Raw genomic sequence first — 22,469 nt, 5'->3', positions numbered from 1 at the left:
CTGTGCCTGCACGAGCTGTGGCCGAAGATGTTATATTAACTGATTCGATTTTGGTGGTCAAAGGTCAAGGGCACTGTGACCTAATCTGCCCCATTCTGGTGAACGCGCTAGCTAAAGAATGCCTTAAGGGAATTTTTTCAAATTTGGCCCAAACGTTCACATTGAGTCATGGATGAACTAATTCTAATTTGTTGGTATAAAAATCTTATTGTGTAAATTTTGTGTAAGCACTATATGTCAACCTGACGATATCATCACATTATTGATATCAAAGTTTTTGGTAAGAAATATTGTGATACTGTGACCCATGGGTACGGGGAAGGTCAGGGTTAAGGAATGATTAGATTAGATTAGATTAGATTATTATTTATTTTGAACATGTAAACAGAAATGTCATAAGAAACAAAGCAAACAAACATTCTCAACACAATTTTGCAATTCGGTTTACATTTCCGAAAAGGAGTGGGAAGACGTACATACTTATTTAATCCCACCCCTATCCATAAATCCCTTTTTTGTTAATTAACTAGCTTCCCATTACAATAATTAACAACATAAACTTTTCATTTCAATTAACAAAGTCTTACAAAACTGATCAAAAGGTGCAAGCGTATATGTTGTGTCTGTTACTGTCTTTGTCATAACAGTAGAGCTGTATTATATGAGGTATGGTGTTATTAAGAGAATGTCAGTCAGTTTTGTTTTTTTTCCCCCCGTCATTATGCTCTGTTCTGTCTCTCATTACCCTGATATCTACATGTGCTGCGATACTGACAGCAGTTTTTGGTTGATGTATACCTGTAAGTTGTGTCGAAAATAAAATTATGCCCAAAAAAAGCGCTATTCAATTTTTTACCACACCATGCAGCCCTTGTTTAAACAAATTTTCACATGATTTTGTATTCTTCTGTATGTGGTTAAATGGTTTTCTTTCCTGCTGAAAAAGTACCATATCCACAGCAATGTAAGGTCCCTTCCTGGTAAGTACTTCTGAGGATACGCTTTCGCTGATGTGACCAAATCATTTTGGTGCTTTTGGTGGCCAGAGGTGAAAGCTGAATCCTGACACTGCACAGTGTGGAGCAGAGGCTGAAGCAGGAAGAATACATTATCAGCACGAGGAATACAGTATCCGCTAACTGCACCTCCACCTCCACCAACTCCATCCTAAAACCATTGCTTTTTTGGGGCATGCCTTTGCGACAAGAGGCAGTGTGAATATAGGGAACAACAAGTGCAATTACATGTCATAGCAAGTAGCAAAATTGCACTGCTCAGCCTGATCTGCATTCGGGTTCAGCCGGAGCCAGGAAATTACCACGAAAAATTACAATGCAAATTACAACGATTGCGCTACCACTGCCTTTGTGTGAGGACAAAATTAGGGGCCTGAGTCTGATTGTATTATGCACACTGCTGGGACCACGTGACCAAATGTACTGCAAAGGTTTGAAATAGCATCTGTTTAAAATGGCATGTGAAAATGACACAAATGCTTAAAATACTACTGGATTCAGAGCCAAAAGAGAAGTTTCCTGACTACAACCAATCAGCCCACTCACCTGAATGAGGTAGTTATAATTACATTTACAGTAAATTACAGCAGGTAGGAAATGGTTAGGTTATCTATTTTCCATGTTTGACAAATGAAGTGAGATACTGTAGCATAACTGCACACTGTCAGTAAGACTCTCTGTTATCTGGATGCTGGGATGATGTAGTTCCTTGGGAAGCTGTCTCATCACAAAACACCTCCACCCTCCCCATGCCCAGGCTTGAGCTCACTGACCTAGACACGGGGGTGACGTAGTTTCCTGGGAAGACACCGGAGGCAGCAGTTCTCAGTGAGGTGCCTTTGAACCACCCGTCCTGACACTTCTCTGTCACCCGATACATCTCCCCTTTCCTAAGCTCCAGCTCGTCAGCCTTCTGGGGCTTGTAGGCGTATAGAGCCAGATATCTGGAACAAAAACAACACACAAAATGTAGAAGTGAGTCAAATTATAAAATCATCAGAAGTCAGCGGGAAATTTGGAGAAACTGTTCACCAAATACCAATTATCTCCCATGTGGATCACCCCTAATATGTATTATGCAAAGTAAAAGCAAAGCTATTACAAATGCAAACAAATAAATGAATAAACAAATGAACAAACATTAGCAGATCCATTCTTTAAAAAACAAGTACAAAATTCTGTCAGTGCGTTAAAAGGGGAGGAGAGAATGGCAAATTTCAGTTCTGTGTCACTTAAATCGGAGGGCAAATAACTCCTCTGGTATCAAGAAAATGACTCAAGACTATTCATGACGCCTTCCCTTTTTAGTTGTCAGAAACTAAAATTATCTTATGGGATTTCAAGATTTTTCCACCATTTATTTTTTAACAAAATGAATAAAAAAAATGACTCTTAGGAAGTGTGTATTTTACACATCTTATTTTTAGTTGTTTAACTGAGATGTACAGTGCTGTGAGAACAAAAGATAACAGCAACCAACTCCTTTATTAGACCATCAAACCACATTTTGATCTACAATAGGATCTTTGTCAGCTCAAAGAGAGGAACTGTGGAGGTTGATCCTCCCACCATATACAATCCATTTCCACTGAGTGGAAAATAAACTAGCTGGCAACTGTAAACATGCGTACTTGTCAGATATTAGTAATGGGTATCCTTTAGCATATACAATTAATGCCATTTAAAGCAACAGCACAATGTCAATTTATCTGATGTTATTTTTAATTTTTACTGAGTTAAGACCACCAGTTAAGATAAGCTTATTTCAAGAAATCAGGACTGTTTTCTGAAACAGCAGACCAATAAACCATTCTTCTTAAGGCCCTAAATTGTTTTACCTAGGGTTGGGTATCGGTACTTAATACTGTGCCTTTAAGGTACAACCTCTCCAGTCAAACATACCTGCATTCGCTCACAGCCAATCACAGAATCCATTCTTCCATTTAATGCAATGGGTGATTGGTCCACTACTCCCGCAACTATAACTCATACAGCCTGCAGTGTGGTGAAGTTGAGCGTATAGAGTTGGCAGTTCAGTGTGTCAAGATGTCACCATAACATTTCAAAGTATGACTACATGCATGTGATGTTTAGTTGCGTGTTACACAATTGAATGCTACCAATGGGTATCAAATGAAGTAGAAAAAAAGTTCATGAAAAATTAAGTGTTGGTATTGGTATCACATTAAGGGTGCTGGCCCTGGTTTTACCTTAATGACTTAAAGGTCCACTGTGCAAGATTTAGGGTGCTTTCACACCTGCCCTGTTTGGTTTGGTTCAATCGAACTGAAGTTCGTTTGCCCCTTCATTTGGGCAGGTTTGAGCACAGCAATTGCGCTTGTGTGCGCATTAAAACAACCTGACTGAGACCTTCTGGAAAAGGTGGTCTCGGTCCGGTTAAAACCGAACTCTGGTGCAGTTAGTTTTGTAGTGAGAACGTGTTCCAACCTCGATCCGAACCAACTGCAGTCACATTACGCATCGTTTGGGTTAAACATGAGCATGTTACAGTCCTGGAGGATTATTAATGTGCGCCTCCTCCTGTACTGCCTTAATATGCACATTCAGCACATCCAATGCATCAAAACATTGTTTTCTAGTTGGAGCTGCACCTTGTTTTCAAACTGTATGGAAACTCTAGGTCTGAAAGCGCCCTTAGTGGCATTAGCAGTTAGTTTGCAGAACTGAAACTTCTTCTGCATGCCAAGCTTGAAGGGGAACTATAGTGGCCGACGCGAAAACGCGAATGATCCTATCTATAGCCAGTGTTTGGTTTGATTTAGGGTTACTGTAGAACAACACCGCTGACGCCGCTTGCTCTGTATTGGCTCATTCTATGCTAACCACAACACAACAACTCTATTTTAAGGTGATTATAAACTAATGAAATTATAGCTATTAATATTATGTACCATTTCTGCTAATGGCTGCCCCTAATCCTACACACTAGACCTTCAACTGAATGCACTTACGCACAGTGAGTTTTACTACTGATAACAGTTAATAGGGAATTTCAAGATATAGTTGAGATAAGGTTTCTCAAGCAAAGCTACTTAGCAATTTTTCCCTTTTATTTACCGGGCAAGTTATCTGAGAATAAATTCTCTTTTACAGTAACTGCCTGGTATTTATGAACCAGAATGAGACCTTTGGGGATATTATTGTGCTGCAATCCTTAGATACATTCCTGCTAGTGAACAAACTTATTTTCATATCTCGACCGACCAGTTTTCAAAAGAATGTATCACATTGGCATGTTAACCAGAATTCAAGGCTTTGGGGATACACTGCAATAAACTGTGAACTGTAGCAAATAAACTATTGCAAAAAAAGATGATCAGAATCAACAGAGGCTGACTCATCAAATCCAAAATGTATGACTGCTTCAATAATGCAGTGTAGACTTTGATTTATTGAGTTCTTTACGAGAGTTCAAGTCGTTTCTTACCGAGGTAGTAATGTGACCACCAAGAAGCTGACTGAATGATTTTCCCCTCCCACATGGTATGCTACCCTGTGAATGGGTAATCAATATGCGCTTGCTTACCTGCTTAATAACAGGTACGCTGATAAATGTAGTACTTAGCCTCCTACTGTATGTGACTGTGTTTATGCATTTAGAATTGTGTGTTGCATCTGTGTTAACATATAAATATGTTTCTGGCCCTGTCGCTGGGAGACATTTGTAGTATGTTGTGCCAGACTCCGACAGAAGACGATAAGACCACAGAGTAAACAAGCCTTATACGTGCCGCCTCCCCGTTGCCATGGTAACAGATGTGGGGACCGTCTCCCATCTCCCCATGGCAACAGGAATAGTTGCCAGGTCAAGATGGAAACGTCCGACCTCATCAGTAGAGCAAACCTGCTCCGGACGAGTGTGTGTGTGTGTGTGTGTGTATTAAGAGTACGTGTGAGTGTGAGCCTGTGAGTGAGTGTGTGTGTGTGTGTGTGTGTGTGTGTGTGTGTGTGTATACCTAGCGCTACTTGGAAGGTGATATTATTAAAGCTGACAATGTTGCTGTATTTGACTCACATCCTCCAGGCAGGACACCAGTTTATAGTAAACAACACACCCACACACACATCCACACCCACACACACACACTTCTACTTCTATACTTATGAGGACCCTCACTGGCCATAAACCATAAACCTGATTCTAACCTTGAAAGAAGTGTTTACTGACCAGTGTCCTCACTTTCCAAAAATATCTAAAAATGCCCTCCCTCTCAAGGTCTAAAACTCAAAATCGGTCCACACAAAGATAGAAGTACAACACCAACAACACACACTCACCTTGAAGATACCCGTATCTTTCTGGCAGTTACCTGGTAGATTAATTACGAGGTGAATTATAGAACAGTCTTGCTCAGCGTTGGCACCTCACCAGCCATCTGGAGGTAGCTAGTGAGGTTACAGTTCCACAAAGATTTAATTGTGTTTGCTAGTGTGTGTCAGGTGGTTTTGTATTCTTAATCAATTCAAGAAATCATCAACCTGTGAAGTTACTAAAGTTAATAGTAAAACTTCCCAGATGCTTGGATGTGGAGCAAGCAAACCAGTCACAAGACTCTGCTGATGATGTATTTGAATCTGCGATTGTTTGCAGTTAAACGTTTGATTTGATGACCAACAAGTGATACGAGTTCTATTAGTTGCAGATACAAACAGCTCCACGCCCACCAAGATCTTGAAAATAAGGAGATGTCTTCTGCTGTGTACACATAGATCCGACCTTGCCCCATCTTCTCCTTTATCTTTGGTTGAGTTTTATGGTGGTTGGGATCCAAGAGTGTTGCACACCCACCATCTGCTAGACTGTCCCTTACCCCAAGATGGATGTGTTGCTACATGTAGTGCATGTGTGAAGACTGAAAACCACTAGTGGTGCCTGAGAGGTTTCCCAGTAATTAACCGGGAGCTATGTGTGAAGAGGCTTAAGCCTAATTTTTTTGTCACACTGAGTCATATAGAGTGGTGTAGGAATGAGTCCTCAAATGAGTCCCGGTTCCCTTGTCTCAAAATCAATAGGGTTTTTTGAATGGGTTTTTGGTTTAATGCCTGAAATAAGGTCTGTGGTTAGTTAACACAAGCTCAAGAGACTTTCACGTTTTGTTCTACGACATAAAATGTGCCAGTAAATACCCCTCTTGTGATTTTTTCAGCCTTTGGGTGTCTTAAAAAAATGGTTGCTAACAAGTGGCTACATGAGACAACAGAGCGTCATCACACTGAAAGTGATTTTACTGCCTCGTTGTGGTGATGACATTAAGCCATGCGACCATGGTGTAGTTCGTTTATAGCCTAATGTTAGCTTTTTACCTGTGGTGATTGAAGTGAGGTTTCAAAAATCATAGAGGCAGTGGTTTGTGAAGATTTTCTTGCTGAACAAAATGTGTAAGTATCATTAATGTTTGTTTGTCACAGAGCTTATTATCAGCAATAATCCAGAATCCAATGGAAAAATCCCACAGGCTTTTTGACAAGGGAACCAGGGCAGTGCTAACTTTCTTCTACTACCCATCTCTTGTAATATTTGCATGTGGTGTTTGAATGTTTTGGAAAATTTGGACTGATAAGTAAAGAAAAAAAACACTACTTCCTGCCAGAGTTCCTGAAAAGCCTCGAGGGTTTAGTTTTTTGTTTGCTATTCTCATATCTTACTTCCTGTCAACGGTCTGTCCACTATTAAATAATACAGAAATCCCCCCAAATCCCTAAAAAGCTGAAACATGCCTGTTAGCATGAAAGCTGCATATATTCTAAACTATACATCCAGTCCTGCCTTTGTTATCACACCAGCATAAAGCACCTTACTGTTCGTTGTTCAGGTGATGAACTTTGTTTCCCAGTGCTCATCTCTATGGAAGCACATAACAGGCTGTACAATAAAGTGCACAGAGTAAGTGATGGCTGTGCTGTTGAAAGCCTTGTTATGAAACACTGATGTAAGCATCACGCAACTGAGGGAATGGTGTGTGACTGTATTTTTCCTTTCTGAGGGGGATTTGATCCTTGACCAGTGGAGGAGTAAATGTGGTTGCAGAGGTGGTGGAACATGGCCAATAACTCTGGGCACAAAAGAGGGAATATTTTTACTGCTGCCAGGAGGCGGGATCTGAAATCATGCTTGAATATCAGGCACATATCCATTCTGTTAGAGAGCAGAACAGGTGGAGGGAAGAAAGGAGGGACTTAAAAACCCTGGTTGCAGGTGGGTGAGCTGACAGCACCCTGGGGTGTACTCACATGTTGAGTGGCAGTTGCACCTTGGCATGGGCCAGCAGCTCAGAGGTTATGGATGCCACTTTGGGGGGCACCAGTACCCCTGCCGAGGAGGGAGAGGGACCCGGGTGAGATGTGTCCTGTAGACACACAGAAACATATGAACATACAAATGGAGTGGTTTCCATTTAAAATAAAACATTACTTGCAATATGTGCCGGCGGCATTTACAGCTTTTCAGTAAGTGTCCTGGACATTATTCAAAAACACATTTAACCCAGTTGTGAATGTAACCAGAGGCAATAAATGTAAAAGCAATGTGTCTCCAGTCTCCAGCTATCAAAAAGAGGAACGGTGTTAGTCACATGTAACTGCCAGAGTTAGTGATTGGGGAATAAGTTCATAAAATCTCTCGTGGAGAGGAGTGACCAAAGTGAAATGTATGTGCATGTGTACTGCATATATAGATATTTAGATATTAGCTGACTGCAGCTACTGTATATGTCTATCAGCATATATATTCTATGTTGGCTGGTGTGTAAAAAGAAATTGCAGTAAAAAATGTCAAAGACATGTTTTAGGTTGCTTAGTAACAGTGATACCTTTACATTCATTTTTCAGGTCCAAAAATATTGATATTGACATTTGCCTTAAAAATCTAATAACAGTGGCTCTGGGTGTTATGGGAGTGTTATTTTAGTGCTATCAATATCAATACTTTGTCACTGTATCTGCTCTGTGATTTAAATATTATATTTGATTTAAATATTCACTGCGTTGTCATTGCCTTGTGCCCAAAAACTACAATACATTTAGTATGCATCTATCTATCTATCTATCTATCTATCTATCTATCTATCTATCTGTGTGCACATACCCCTTCTGTGAATTTTCTCTAGGTTCACCGGCTTCCTCCTACCGTCCAAAGACATGCAGGTTAACTGGCGACTTTAAAATGCCCTATGTGTGAATGGTAATTTGTCTCTATGTGTCAGCTCTGTGATAGTCTGGCGAGCTTAATTCTCCTCCACTCAAAAATGTGTTTTCTTCTTGTTCCTACAGATGAATGTTTGAGCCTCACTGTGCAGAATGATGTATGTGCAGAGCTTGACACTCAAAGGCTGTTTTCACATTTATCTGCTGAAAATGCTCATATGATTTTAAGGGCTAGGGCTACGAGCCTATGTTGGTGGCTTATGTAGCCTATGTTTGAACCATTTAATTAAAATATGTCTGCATATCAAAAGCCAAAAACCTGAATATGTCGTTCATTCTTTGGAAGGGCTACAAGCATGATTTGTGACATCACAAATATTTTAGAAGCCAGTCATGGTCCAATGTTCAACTTACACAATTGTGATGTGGAAACTTGAAGCCTCCAGTGCACATACACTGAGAATGGACTTAACAGTGAAACCTTTGGGATGAAGAATAAAATTGGCATATTGAGAGATTCTAGCATTTTTAATGAGGGAGAAGGTGTAGATGTCATTTTAAGGATTTTAATGAGATAATTGATTTTTTTGTGGAAAAACTATATCATACTTTATTATTCAAAGAGAAACATTTATATACGTTAAAACATGTCTTGAAGGAATCTTTAATGATTAAATTATCATTTATTTTCATAAAAAAAGATAACTTAGTTGTGATAATAATCACAATTATTTTAATCATTATTATTATTACTATTATTATTATTTTTCTTTTAATTATTTCTTCCCCATACACACACATATACAAAATCACACATACAGTAATATAACTCGAACACACATGTACGCCCACAAACAGAGCAAGTTTTAACAGTACTATGCTACTCTTTTCTTGTTTTAATTCATGAAATTCATTCATTTTTGTTGAATTGATTCTTGATGCTTTGGCAATATTGTTGTTATGATATTTACACCAATAAAGCAAATTTGAATCTAATTGAATGAATAAACCACGAATACTAAAAAACTGCAGCTTATACAAGTTGCTAACTAACGAGGTGCTGAACAGGTACTGTAGGCCAGATGCTGCAGAGAAATACGTATTAACAAGAGGCAGAAGAAAATAAAATAAATCCAATTAAACGACATATTTGCTGCCACAGAATAATTCTGTGAACTGACAAGGAATGACCAGTGTGTGTGTGTGTGGGTGTGTGTGTGTGTTTCTGTAAGTTATTTCTAACTTACTCAGAACGCTGCTCTGTCACTTTCTGACCTGCCCCACCCAACCTGCGGGTTGCTTGTCAACACACGCATCACTATTGGCAGGTGTATAAGTAAACAAACAAACAACAACAACCACAAAGATCATTATTCAGTCTCATATTACATTTGTGGGAAGTTATTACAGTTTAGATTTTCACCTTCCCATATATGTAATAATTTCCTGCAAATGTAATAGTTAATACATTTGCAGGAAATTGTGTGTTACGTTTGTAGTAGGCCGCTGCTATTACGTTTGTGGGAAATTTATTACATTTGCAGGATTATTACATTCAAAGCTGCAGATTTGTATTACGTTTGTGGTTTATTACATTTGTGGGCTGTTATTACGTTTGGGGGTGTAACAGACCCTGCCTCTCGCCCAATGACAGATTGGATAGGCTCCAGTCCCCCTGCAAACCCTAATAGGTTTAGGATAATGGATTAAAATGAAGGATAATGAATCTATATAGAAAAAACAGCAGTCACATGTAACCAAAGACTATATATTACAACCCTCTCACTTTTCAGCCTAACGATTTAAAATTTTAGTTGCAAGCACAAATGGGAAGTATTTAGCATGCTAGCATGACCAGTTGAATAAGCAATATGTAAATGCATCATAATCAACATAGCACAAGTGGGTGACCCTTGATTGAAAGGTTAATGTAAACCCATGCTAATTCTAATACTATAGGGAGAGGAAAGTAATTAGGTACATTTATTCACATGCTACATGTAAGTACAGAAATAAAGTACTTGTGCTTGTATGTTATGCACAAAACATTCACATCACCTTATAAAATATGACACTAATGTCAGTGTGTATGTTTGTATTTGTGTGTGTACCTGGATGCGTGCAGCAGCTCTGGGGTCAGAGGAGCTGATGAGGACCGGGTGGGAGATCTCCATACTGTGTCTGTTGTTGAGTTGCGCGGCCCTCTGGCTGACAGACAGCGCAGAGAACGAATGCCTCTTCTTGGCGTTTTTCTTCCCTTCACCTCTCCGATGACCAGAGCCATTTCCATTGGATGGCGAGGCGCTGGGGGAGGGACCAGGAGAGCAGGAGCCCAACGGAGCCGGCTCTGAGCTCGGACCTGGTGCATTAGTCGGCGTGGGCTTGTCGATCTCCATCAACTGCTTGGCTGTTTCGTTTAACTGAGAGGAGAGGAGGAGGAGAAGCAGGTGGTTGAGAGAACAAGAGAAGGCAGGAGAGGGGAGGACACAAGAGAAGACAGGAGAAGTTCGGGTGTTAGATTTCAGTCCTCAGAGGTTCACATCCATAACAAGATCTCCAGCACACACAAGAAGTGTGTTTGTGTGGCCTTTCTTCACTTGTTCCTGTTGGCAGCTTTTCAAAATCCGGCGGCATAACAATCATCACTTACAACAGCTGGTCCAGTGAGACTCCCTTTGTATAACACACACTCTCATTGTCTGTCTTTGTCAAACACACACATACTCCCACACATAAGATAATTCTAATGTGAGCTTCCCTTTCACTTGCCAGGATTGTTCTTCCTCTCCTCACTTTGGTTTTATTTCACTTCATTCTTGGGTAAAATCTGATACAGATTCAGTTATTTATTTAAGATACGAAAAATTTCAACTTAACTTTGTTCATACATCAGCACAGAGCCGTATTTGATTTTTATCCGTATGAATTTAAGGTTCTAAGTAATTTACACACTTAAATTGGAGCCTATCCCAGCTGACATTGGATGAGAGGCAGGGTACACCCTGGACAGGTCGCCAGACTATCACAGGGCTGACACAGAGAAACAGACAGCCATTCACACTCACATTCACACCTGCAGGCAATTTCAGAATCATCATGTCTTTGGACTGCGCAAGGAAGCCAGAGAACACAGAGAAAAGCCACGCTGACATGGGGACAACATGCAAACTGCACACAGAGACCATGGCTTGCAGATTAAAACCCTCTCCCTGTGAGGCGACAGTGCTAACTACTGTACCACCGAGCCACTTTCACCACTTACGGTTGGGCGGCACTTAAGATCAGCTCAGTCTCAGCTAATTTAACAGTTCAATAAATCCAAATCACATACTCCTCCGAGCTCTCTTTCTCTCGTTCTTTTCAGTTTCACAACACTTTCAGTAATATAGCAAACTAAACTCTCATTTTGTTGACTGCAATGTTTTACATTTAATAATCTGTAAATTTAGAATGGATTTGTGAATGACTGCTGCAACATATATGCACAGACAAAGATAAACAATTCAAAACAGAATGACTAAGAGCTTAAAGCTACAGCTGGCAACTTTTATCAAAATACGTTTTTGTCATATTCACTAAAACTGTCACTATATCCTACTATACTATACTATATCCTACTGGTTCACACCAATGCAACTAGAGGAGACGGTGTATCATCTTTATACACAACTCTCTGTACTTCTATTCTGATTTGCAGCTTTTCAGGCTTATTTTGTGGCTGAATATAACTTGCAACTTCTTAAAATATGAATGAGGATGGTGATAGTGAGATACTGGCTACAGCTGCATTTGTAGGAGTGATGAAATGGCAGAAAACAGAAACAAAATGAGCATCAGATGGACTGTATTCATAATAAATCCATCCATCCATCCATTTTCGTAACCGCTTATCCTCTTGAGGGTCGCGGGGGGGCTGGAGCCTATCCCAGCTGACATTGGGCTAGACTATACTACTAGACCTGACTATCGCAGGGCTGACACCTAGAGACAGACAACCATTCATGCCCACATTCACGCCTACGGCCAATTTTTTTCACCAATTAACCTATCCCCAACCTGCATGTCTGGACTTTGGGAGGAAGCTGACATGGGAAGAACATGCAAGCTTCGCACAGAAGGGCTCCCTCCTGGGATCGAACCCTCTTGCTGTGAGGCGACAGTGCTAATCACCACACCACTGTGCCGCCTCATAATAAATACACTACAACAATATTAATAACCAGCACCAATTAATCAGTCACTGAAAATGTGTGTGTGTGAGGGGGCATAAGCACATACACCCAGCAGCAGCAGCCACCCCTCGTCGACACTGGCACACTGTGAGGATGGAAACAGAGGGCTTGGTGGGGACAGAGCACCTGCAGCAACAAGTGAACATGCTGTCTGCGGTTATTTTGACTTGACCAGCGGGCTTCACTTGGTGCTGTAAAAAAAGGTGATGTGCCTTAGGCTCCAAAACCAGCAGCCAGGGATTTGAGTTGCAGGTGGCACCATCAGCCGACTTTAGTCAAGCTCAGACTGGCCAGTTACAATGCTGAAACTTTTCTCTGCAACGTTCTACAGTGGTTTCATCTCATCGCAAATCTTTGGTCTGAACTGAGCTTTAAATCACAAAGTTTGTTCTGGCCAGTGCTTGGTTTTGGTTTGACTGTTTTCAACATAGTGGCCGTGTCACAAACTTTCTCATTTTACAGCTGAACAGTACACTAAAATATGTTACTGAAAACATTTGAGGCAAGAAATCAGTAACAAAATCTTCATTCATTTTTAGTTGGCACATAGTTTGACCGCAGTTCACGAGGAGTTATTGACATGATTGACAGCTGTGTTACAGACTCACAGTTTATCTGTCTCATGCACTACTGTCAGGATAAAGTGAGTTTTTACAATACACAATTATCTTTTATAACAGTTACCAACCACAGCCCAAAGGAATGAGCAACATCATGAGGATTTGTGCACATCCCACTGAAGTAATGGGTGTGTGACTTGGAGCTTTGTCATCTCACCCTTTTCTAATGAGAACCACAATGGAAATAAGCTTTTATTTTCATTGTGTTTTTATCCTCAACAATTCTAATTGCATGTCAGGAGCGGGTGATCGCAGTCTTGTATTTACCCTTAGTCTAACCAAATAAATGTGAGAAGCAAACATTACTTCTAGCTCAGAGTACATAATGAGCTGTATGTATCGAGTGGTCTGGTCACAGCTCTGGATTTTAATAATGTGGTGGACGTTTTTTTTGTTGTTTTTTTTAAATCAGAGACTGCTGAGGAATAAACACCTGGTTTAAGGTACTCACTCTGTTATTATATGTTGGTTGTTTTTAATGAGAAGTGCAAAGTTTGTCAGGCCCTATAACAAAGCTTTGCTGATCAGTGTAAGTGCATCTCTCCCCCATTTAGAGTTTCAGTGAGCAATTTGTTGAGATTTCGATAAAGGTAGCAGAGCAGAGAACGCATATTAGGTTTTTGAGTTGTGAATAAAAAATTAAATCTTTTTGTGTTCACCATTACCGGATGAATGATTTTACTTATCAAGTCAAAGTGTATTACTAATGTAGCCCAGGCCAATTCCATCACTGCTACTAGCTGCCATTACACACACTAATCCCATGTGTCATATGAGCTAGCCAAAGCCGAGACTTGTTTATCAGAGTGGCATGAATAAAGTTGAGAAATGTGGAGATGAGTGTTCCATCCAAATTATTTGAAGCAGCATGTTGCAATATTTTATAAATGCTGAAAAAGCCCATATATGAGCTATAACGTCGTTGCGCCAAAGTGTTTTCTGCCCTGTGGCTGTGAGCACATCTCCGATGTAAATGGGAAAACAGTCGGTGTGTTTGACAATTATGGAGCTTCGCGGTACTTTAGGTAGGCACAGAAGCAGGCTGGCGCTCATTAATTCTGCTCACTCCAACACTCACACTGCTTCTCAATGTTCCCGAACTACCTGCTGCTTGCAATTTAACTCACTTCACCTCCCCTGCCTTATAAAGCACTGCCATTTGATGTGGTTTCATTTTTTTTCTTTTATGTGCTCATGTTCGTCCATGTTGTGTACCTCAGGCTCTGCTGAGGGGCTTGTGAGCTCAGGAAAAGTCCATGTAAAGCTTGCTCAGGTTTGATGCAGAGTGGAGTGACACTAGTAACCGTTAAAAGAAATACTAAAAAAAAAACTTGACATGAGTGCTTTGACTTAAAGGACCACTGTGTAGGATTTAGTGGCATCGGGCAGTCAGGTTTCAGACTGCAACCACTAGAGTGAACCTACGGTGGCCTTCAGGTACCAAATGTAAAAGGCCCTGTGTGAAATGCCCCGTGTTTTGGACAGACTCACTCTGGTTTCTCCAAAACACGGTGGTGCAACTGGCGGGCTGTGTGGAAAAGGACATGCTCCCTGTGTAGATATGAAGGGCTCATTCTAAGGGAACAAAAAAAAACTACAGCTCTTAGTTTCAGGTGATTATACACTAACGAAAACATAATTATGTATAAAAAAAAATAGTAAATCCCTGTGCACAGCAGCGCAGTGCTTCTTCTAGGTGCCAGCTGGTGCAGGATAAATCACAGTCAAAAGTTCAAAAACTTCCAGCGCGCACTAGAATATCAGGATTGACACAGAGTTTATTCAAAGATGTTTAAAAACAATTGTTTTTAAACATTTTTGACATAATTATGTATTTTAGATTCAATCTCTGACGATATATCCCCCTATATCCCCCTATATCCTACACACTGCAAATCTGAATTATGGCTGAGACCAACATTAATAACAGATGTTACATGCAAATATAAAACATCAATTGGTAAAATCCTGTAACGTGTTACATAGATGCACACTACATGAACATCAGAGGGAAAGATATTTCTCAGTGAAAGTCTGCGTCTATTCATTATTACCTCTGCACAATGTTCAACACTTGACTCTACAGAGTAGCAGCAAACGTGTAAAGCAAATATTACACCTACAGTGCATGTGTTAATGACTGTGTCATTCTCAGTGAGATCTTAAAGGGCATGGTCTCGATGATATTGTGTGCCACTGAACTTGGTCTTATGAACAGGCACGCAAACACACAAACACAAATACACACACTAGAGTTGGATCAATTCTCGGTTATGCCTGTCCACTTCGGTGTACGAGCTTAAACTAGTTCGATTTTATGAAAACCAGTGTAACCAGCCTTTGTCATTATGGCACCTAGTGGCAAATTAAAAAGTAGCTTACAGTAACCTGTGCTGACGGCATCACTTGTATAGTATTAGTAACAAGCAACATGACAACATGATAAACAATACTATGTTTAGAAACGCACTAATGGAGCCATGGGTGTCTGACAGACTGTGTAAATGGTAAATGGTAAATGGACCTGCATTTGTATAGCACTTTTCTAGTCATCTGACCACTCAAGGCACTTTTTACACTATGAGTCACATTCACCCATTCACACACATTCATACACTGGTGGCTGAGACTACCATACAAGGTGTCACCTGCTACTCAGTTTTTTTTTATAAGTCACTCACACATCGATGGAACAGCCATTGGGAGCAATTTGGGGTTCAGTATCTTGCTCAAGGATACTTCGGCATGCAGACAGGAGAAGCCGGGGATCGAACCGCTGATCTTCCGATTGGTGGACGACCCGCTCTACCTCTGAGACACAGCCACCCAATTTATTGCCAGGTCCAGGTTCATGTCGTTAACATGGAGATCATATTCCAGTATGAGAGGGGGAAGAGCGGCCATGCTGTTTGTTTACCAAAACATTCATGTGTTTTTTGTGGTGACGAGAGCAGACGTCAGAGTTAGTTTGTAAGTAAAACTGCACCAATATGATGACATTTGAAATTTGAAGGCAATGAAAGATGTATCCTAACAGGCTGTGAGCACCTTTTTGAGCTAAACTTTCAGCAGACACCATGTTTCTATGTATTCCTTTTGCTCAATGAATGAGGAATGACTGGTTCATGAAGTTAAATGAGGAATTATTGGGGCCGTAACAGTACATGTATTTGTGTCAAACCGTTTGGTACGCGACTTTCGGTTCGGCACGACCCTGTACCGAATTATTGGGCACAGGATATTATTTTATTTTATTTTGATTTATTTTAATTCCGTTTTTGCGAGCCGAACCATTTAAAATATCTAGTTCCCCCACGGACATAATTGAGTGACGGACCGAGTCCTGTAAATCTCCGCTTTCACTTTGTGCAGCGCATTCTCGCATTTTGACAACATGGCAAGTGAGCCTGAAGAACCTGAAGACCCACCCGCAAACCTTAAGTCCTCCGTTCGGGAACACTTTGGTTTCAGGGTAAAATACAAAGATGGAAATAAACAAGTGGACAAGACAAAAGCAGTGTGCTGACACTGCAGTACAGCGGTCGGGTATGTACTTGGAAACACGTCTAACATGCTAACGCACATAAAGCTACACCACCCGAGTTTGAACGTTAACCGGCGCGACTAGAAAAAGCAATCTGGTGCAAACTACGTCGTCGTCGTCGTTTAAAAAGAAAGAGCATTTCCCTGACCATCGCGCTAAAGAAATAATCAACGCCATTGGAGTTGAGTAAAATTGTTTAAGCTGCACTTTAGATATAAGCATGTTTTGTTTACTGCACTTTAACAATGTGGGAAAGCTAAGTAAGTTCCTAGTAAAACTGAATCTGAGCAGGCTTTAAAGCTGACCAGCTGCACTATACTTTTTATTTTAATTGAGTAAAACTGTTAAAGCAGAAATGTATATTTATATTTTTCATTCAACAAATGTGTTAAAAAAACAGCAGGATTTTATTTTTCACTTTTATATTTCTATTTTCATTCAAACAATGTGAAAAAGCAGGATTTTATATATATTTGTTTCATTCAAAAATTGTGTAAAAAGAGTTAACTGCTGTGGTGGTATGCTTTAATAAGGTTACCAATAAGTAAAAGATATTTAATAGTTGTCTATTTTTTTCATTACTGTACCAAAAAAAAAAAAACGAACCGTGACTTGTGTACCGAGGTATGTACCGAACCGAGATTTTTGTGTACCGTTACACCCCTAGGAATTATCTATACATACCTCCTTATTTCACAACAAAAACCTAAATACAGTGGCAGCTGGCTGAAGGGATTGTCGGGGAACTGAAAGTTTCTGGTGAGCTGAACGATCATCGCCAATAACAAGGTAGGCTACTTGTTCTTGGCTTCATTGTACGTTATTTCCAGTTAATGTGACAATACAAAACATGTATTTCTGTTTTAAAAGGTATGGTACAAATGTAGGAACTTGGCTACACCCTCATCTTTCATGTGATTATGTCTCCAGTCTTATCACGAGTGCAGTGCTGATGGCTATGTGGTTTGTTTACATGACGTAACATATTGAATGGATTCAGTGTGGACAGAGAGCTCCGATAGTACGCGATGCAACATGGAAGTCAGATGCTAGTTTGTGACACTTGGGAAAGGCTGCTGAGTTAAAATTCGATGTACTGGTCCAGTGTGGTGTTTGCCTTAATACCAAACTGGTTTAAAAATTATCACACCAGGCCAACTCCAACATGCACAAACAGATGCCAATGTGAAAGCAGGGGCACATAAACAAACACATTAACAGACAACATCTTCAGCGTTCAGCCCTGTAACAAATTTACATCGCAATCATGTCTGCTTAGCGTAACCCCAAACTCCTGAACAATCCCCGGAGACTAAGTTGAGCATTCCTTTTTCTCTCCGTCTGTGCATGTGTGTGTGTGTGTGTGTGTGTGTGTGTGTGTGAGAGAGAGAGGAGAGTGTGTACAGGACCAACCTGTCTGGGCTCAGTGTTGGTGATGTCGCATTTCCATATTAATAGATATGCTAATCAAAGCCAAATCATATGCTAATAAGCATGATGGATTGATGCTGCAGATACAACTCAGTTTGCTCTCATGAGTCAGACTAGAGGACACACACACACACGGACACAAACACACACACACAGAAGGTCAGCAAGCCAGCCCACAGCATACTCAACTTTCACCTGTGCATTCAAGTTTGTGCCTCCACACATACATACTGTACAGCTGCAAGTCACACACACACACACACCCACATAGCAACGACTGCTTTGTCAGTTTTTCTTTAACTACCACTACTATAGTGCCCAGTCATGCTGCAGTGAAGGAGATAGGCCATTGCATGTGCATGGGTGTGTGTGTGTGTGAGAGAGAGAGAGGGAGAGAGAGAGATGTTGTTGATAGAGACAATTCTTCACTTGGTGCTTTTGGCTGAATGAAATCTCCAAGGTCATCTATTATGTGTCGAGCTAACAGTACTCTCTGTACTCTGTGTCTTTTGGAGCGTGTGTGCTCTTTCCAGGTAATACTGAGACTCGAGCTGATGAGACGATATCTGCACTGCGAAAAGGGTAAGCCAGCAAGATACATGCATGCTCATGCACACGCACACACATACCCAGTGGCAGGTGTTGTGTGCCAACTCTCTCCTACTGCATAAAGTGAAACAGGGAGAAAGAAAGAGACAGAGGTGTCCTTGACATGGGCCGTAATGTTTGACCCATTCATTCTAATCCTGTCAACCTGTTCCCCCATTTGCATGAATCAACCTCAGACCTGCCTAGACCCATCCACTCTCAATTCAAACTCATCTGAGGTGACATCACGTCCACCTGAACCCACAACAGCGCTCCTACACTTATACAACACAATCCAACCCACACAGCACACCCACCCAAAGTCTGGTGTGATATATTTATAACAACATAAATCCACTCCAGGTGCACATGAACTCAACAAACCAACCAAACCTTTTTCTCATCAAGATACAAATACACCCACATCCATCAGAACCCAGAGAAAACCAACTCCAAGCACGCCCACACCCATTAAATCAACCCAAGACTTCCAAAATCTAACTATACTCACATTCAGTGCCATTTTTTTGCTGTTAGCTACTGTAATTAATACTGACAGGTAAATTAGTTTTTCTATACGTCCAGCAAAGATATCCACTAGAAAATACAGACATGCTGATGCAGAACTCTTGCCCCAGATGGCCATAAAAACCTCAGACACATGGCCAACAGTTATATAACAGTATTCAGTAAAGGGGGTTATCTAACTTATTAATTATTTTGCCAACAATATCAGAACACAAACATTATATCTGTATGAAAAAAGTAGACCAATACCCAGCTCTGCAAGCCTTGTATGTTTTATAATGTTTCTAATAGTGCAGCCCCAACAAAGGTGTTCAGACTGTCACAAACTGGCGCAAGGAATGAGACAAGAAGAGAGTCCATACAAGATTTATGTAAACAAACATAATTTATCAAACTAAGGGTAATACAAATGAACAGTGTGTAGATCAGCAATGTCAATGATGCAAGCAATACAGGGATGTGTGGCATGTTGGGCTGTGGAAGACAGTGATAAATAGTGGATGTCAGCTGACGAAAGCCAGAGAGACAGAATGGTCCAGCTTTTAAGGCCCAGACACACCGAAATTACATCAAAGAACTTGTGGCAAAAAAGGCAGACTGTTGCGTCACCTCACATTACCTGTGTCTCGGCCAAAAACTTGCACCTGTGCACACCACAAAGACTACAAACAATGGCCTACTAGCACGTACATTCTGCGCTTGCATGAGAGGAAATACCTCTCCAAACTGGTGGCAGTAGTCTGTATTTGTCTTTCAAAATGGAAAACTGACAGGATGTATTCAAGATGCTAGTTAGCCAATTAGCACATTAACAACACAACCTGGTGTGGAAAGAACAACGGATATCTAAAATGCACTAGCAAACAATAACACAAACAATTACGAACGGTTTCTGCTAAGAGCTCAATGGCTAAGCAAAATCTTACCTTATATTACAAGTGTTTCAATCTCGCGCCCTTTTGACTTTAGTTGTTTGTTTGCTGTCTTCACTTCTGTTTCTCTCCTCCCACACAGAGCTGAACCACCAATGAACCAAGAGTGATTTAATTCACCGATGGGCTATGCCAGGTCTGATGATGATTGAATATGCTGAGTCGGCCAAAAAACAGCAGCCTGAGGCCGACTAGTGCCAACTGTATGAGACACACCACAAAACTAGGGTGACAAACACTCTCTGACAGCCCAACATTGACTGATGGCTGACTGTCGGCCTTGGTCTGTCCAGTTGAGCCTAATCAGCTGATGACCCATCCATTTTAGCCAACTGCCTGTTGCGCTTGGCCAGGACAGCATTCCAGCATTCAAGACAGTGAGAGGAGTGACAAAAGACTGACATTGGCAGTGGGTCAAATACCGCAGCCTTTCACTTCAGAGAGGCCGCAAGCAAGGTGTCCGATTGCTGAGGGTCCTTTGGCAAAAAAAGTTGGGTGCAACATTTCCCACAATTCAGTGCAATGTAACCAGAAATGCAACATCCTGGATTGGCCAGAAATGCAAATTTCTGTAAGATAACATTGTAACGTCAACTGCAAAAATGTACTTTTTACATCCTGATCACTAAGGCCTCTAGTTTCGCAGACCAGGCGAGGCGGAGGCACAGTGCACCTGCGCTTCACCAACTGGGTGTGGCCAGGCGGATTTTGCAAGTTTGGCACACCGTGCATGCTGGCGCAGCTACTCCTCTTTCCCACCTCCGTCCCTCCTACCTGAGCAAGTCAGAAAAAGGGAGGAGAGAAGGCGTGGAGTGGGTTTTACACACATCACACCAATCAAATGAGCCCCTCTCCTCGCCCTTAAATGCGCCGCGCGAAGGCGTAATGAGAGTTTACTCAATTCGCCATGGCAGAAGAGAGCAGCAGCGTCAGACAGCCAAACTTCTCCCAGAAGGGAAACTGATGTTTTAGTCTGGGAGGTCCAAGCTCGCAGTGTCCGAATATACGGAACTGCGAGCAGACCTCCACGGGCTGATGATGCAAAGGTAGCCTGGGAAGAGGTCACCACAATTGTAAATCAATGTTGTGTTTCTCTCGTGCGCGCGCGCTCTCTCTTTCTCTCTCGCAGTCTCACTCTGTTTCTTTTCTTTTGACTTTTCTAAGATGACAGATACTGAATATATACTCCCTATCTGATGCTGTGGCTGTTTGTGGTTGGCTGAGAGGGATGTGAACTCATTATTTTGCAACTGTGTTAATCAAATCAGGTTGGGTTTCCATTACGCGTGCCAAACGTGCCAAACGGTGCCAATCCCCTTTGATCTGACATCAGATGTGACGGGACAGTCAATATAAAGATACATTTATGTGCTGATTGCAGATAGTTGCATTGAATAGTGTTTTTCTGGGGATTTATTGCATCGTTAATGTGCCTGACATTCTGGAAACCTGCCTGTGAGGTTTTGGTGACGTGTGCGTACTGTCCGCCGGTCAGCCAAACTTCCACTTACACCGGATGCGCTCCGCCTACAGTGACAGTAGACCTGGTTTCAGCTGGCATGTTTTAGCGCACCTTCGGCGAAGCCTTTTGGCATGAAACTGTCACTGCGCCAAGCTGGATCTGTCGTCACCTCCCCCTGCTGCGCCGCCACACCCATCTCAGCGCTCCTTGGTCTGCCAAACTACCAAAGTGAGCGTGTCTCGGGTTGCGCTGCTCGAAACTAGCTCTGCGCCGGGTAAGCCACCCTGTGCCGCGCCGGGAAACTAGAGCCCTAAGGCAGAGGGTAAAGTGATGTCAAAACTTTTTAGGGCTGTAAAAATTGTCCTTAAGAGTATTATAAACTTCTGTGCAGTGTTTTGGCCTCTAGTAAGACTTCAAACTTACAGATGCATCACTCAAACTGGACTTCCTGGTTTGTATTTCAACCTCTCATCCCTACCCTTAGCAGCATGCACCCACCAGCAGATCCCCTTGAATCTTTTAACCCAGCACTATTTTCGGTCAATACCCAATGGAGACACACAGTAACATCTGCTCCAAATGCGGCGACTGCCAATAACTTCACAGACCTCCCATGCAATGTTGATTTTTTTTAATGGCATCCTTATAATTTGCAAACCCCTCCTCACCAATATAAGTACTGCCGAACATTAGCACAAGCAGTGTTCAACAGACAACAGCTAGAAGAGGTACTTTGTATCCAGTGAGACACACACACACCCCACACACATACACAGATCAGCAGAAGTCCAGCTGGGCCCTCCTCATTAAGCTCCCACTGCAGACACACGCGCACACAGACACACACTCTCGACATGCCCCTGTACCCCCGCTGTGTCAGAGTGATGGAGAGCTCTAAATTATTGATGCATCTCTATCTAATAGCAATCCCTGTGAGTCTCTGTGTGTTTGT

General features: G+C 41.5%; 1 protein-coding gene across 2 annotated transcripts in view; it reads right to left on the bottom strand.

The window, feature by feature from the left end:
• Positions 1 to 22,469, bottom strand: part of LOC117250999 (E3 ubiquitin-protein ligase SH3RF3-like) — a 150,123-nt gene that overhangs the window by 22,078 nt on the left and 105,576 nt on the right. For both annotated transcript variants that reach the window (XM_078174416.1, XM_033616950.2), the window contains exons 4-6: positions 10,292 to 10,600; positions 7,269 to 7,384; positions 1,790 to 1,960 (exon numbers count right to left, since the gene is read on the bottom strand). In XM_078174416.1, coding sequence (XP_078030542.1) covers positions 1,790 to 1,960; positions 7,269 to 7,384; positions 10,292 to 10,600 — 596 coding nt within the window. The remainder of the gene's footprint in view (positions 1 to 1,789; positions 1,961 to 7,268; positions 7,385 to 10,291; positions 10,601 to 22,469) is intronic.

This window comes from Epinephelus lanceolatus, chromosome 14 (assembly GCF_041903045.1).
Source record: "Epinephelus lanceolatus isolate andai-2023 chromosome 14, ASM4190304v1, whole genome shotgun sequence".
NCBI lineage: Eukaryota > Metazoa > Chordata > Actinopteri > Perciformes > Serranidae > Epinephelus > Epinephelus lanceolatus.
The sequence above is the reverse complement of the archived record's forward strand: the minus strand, read 5'-3'. Positions and strand labels throughout refer to the sequence as shown.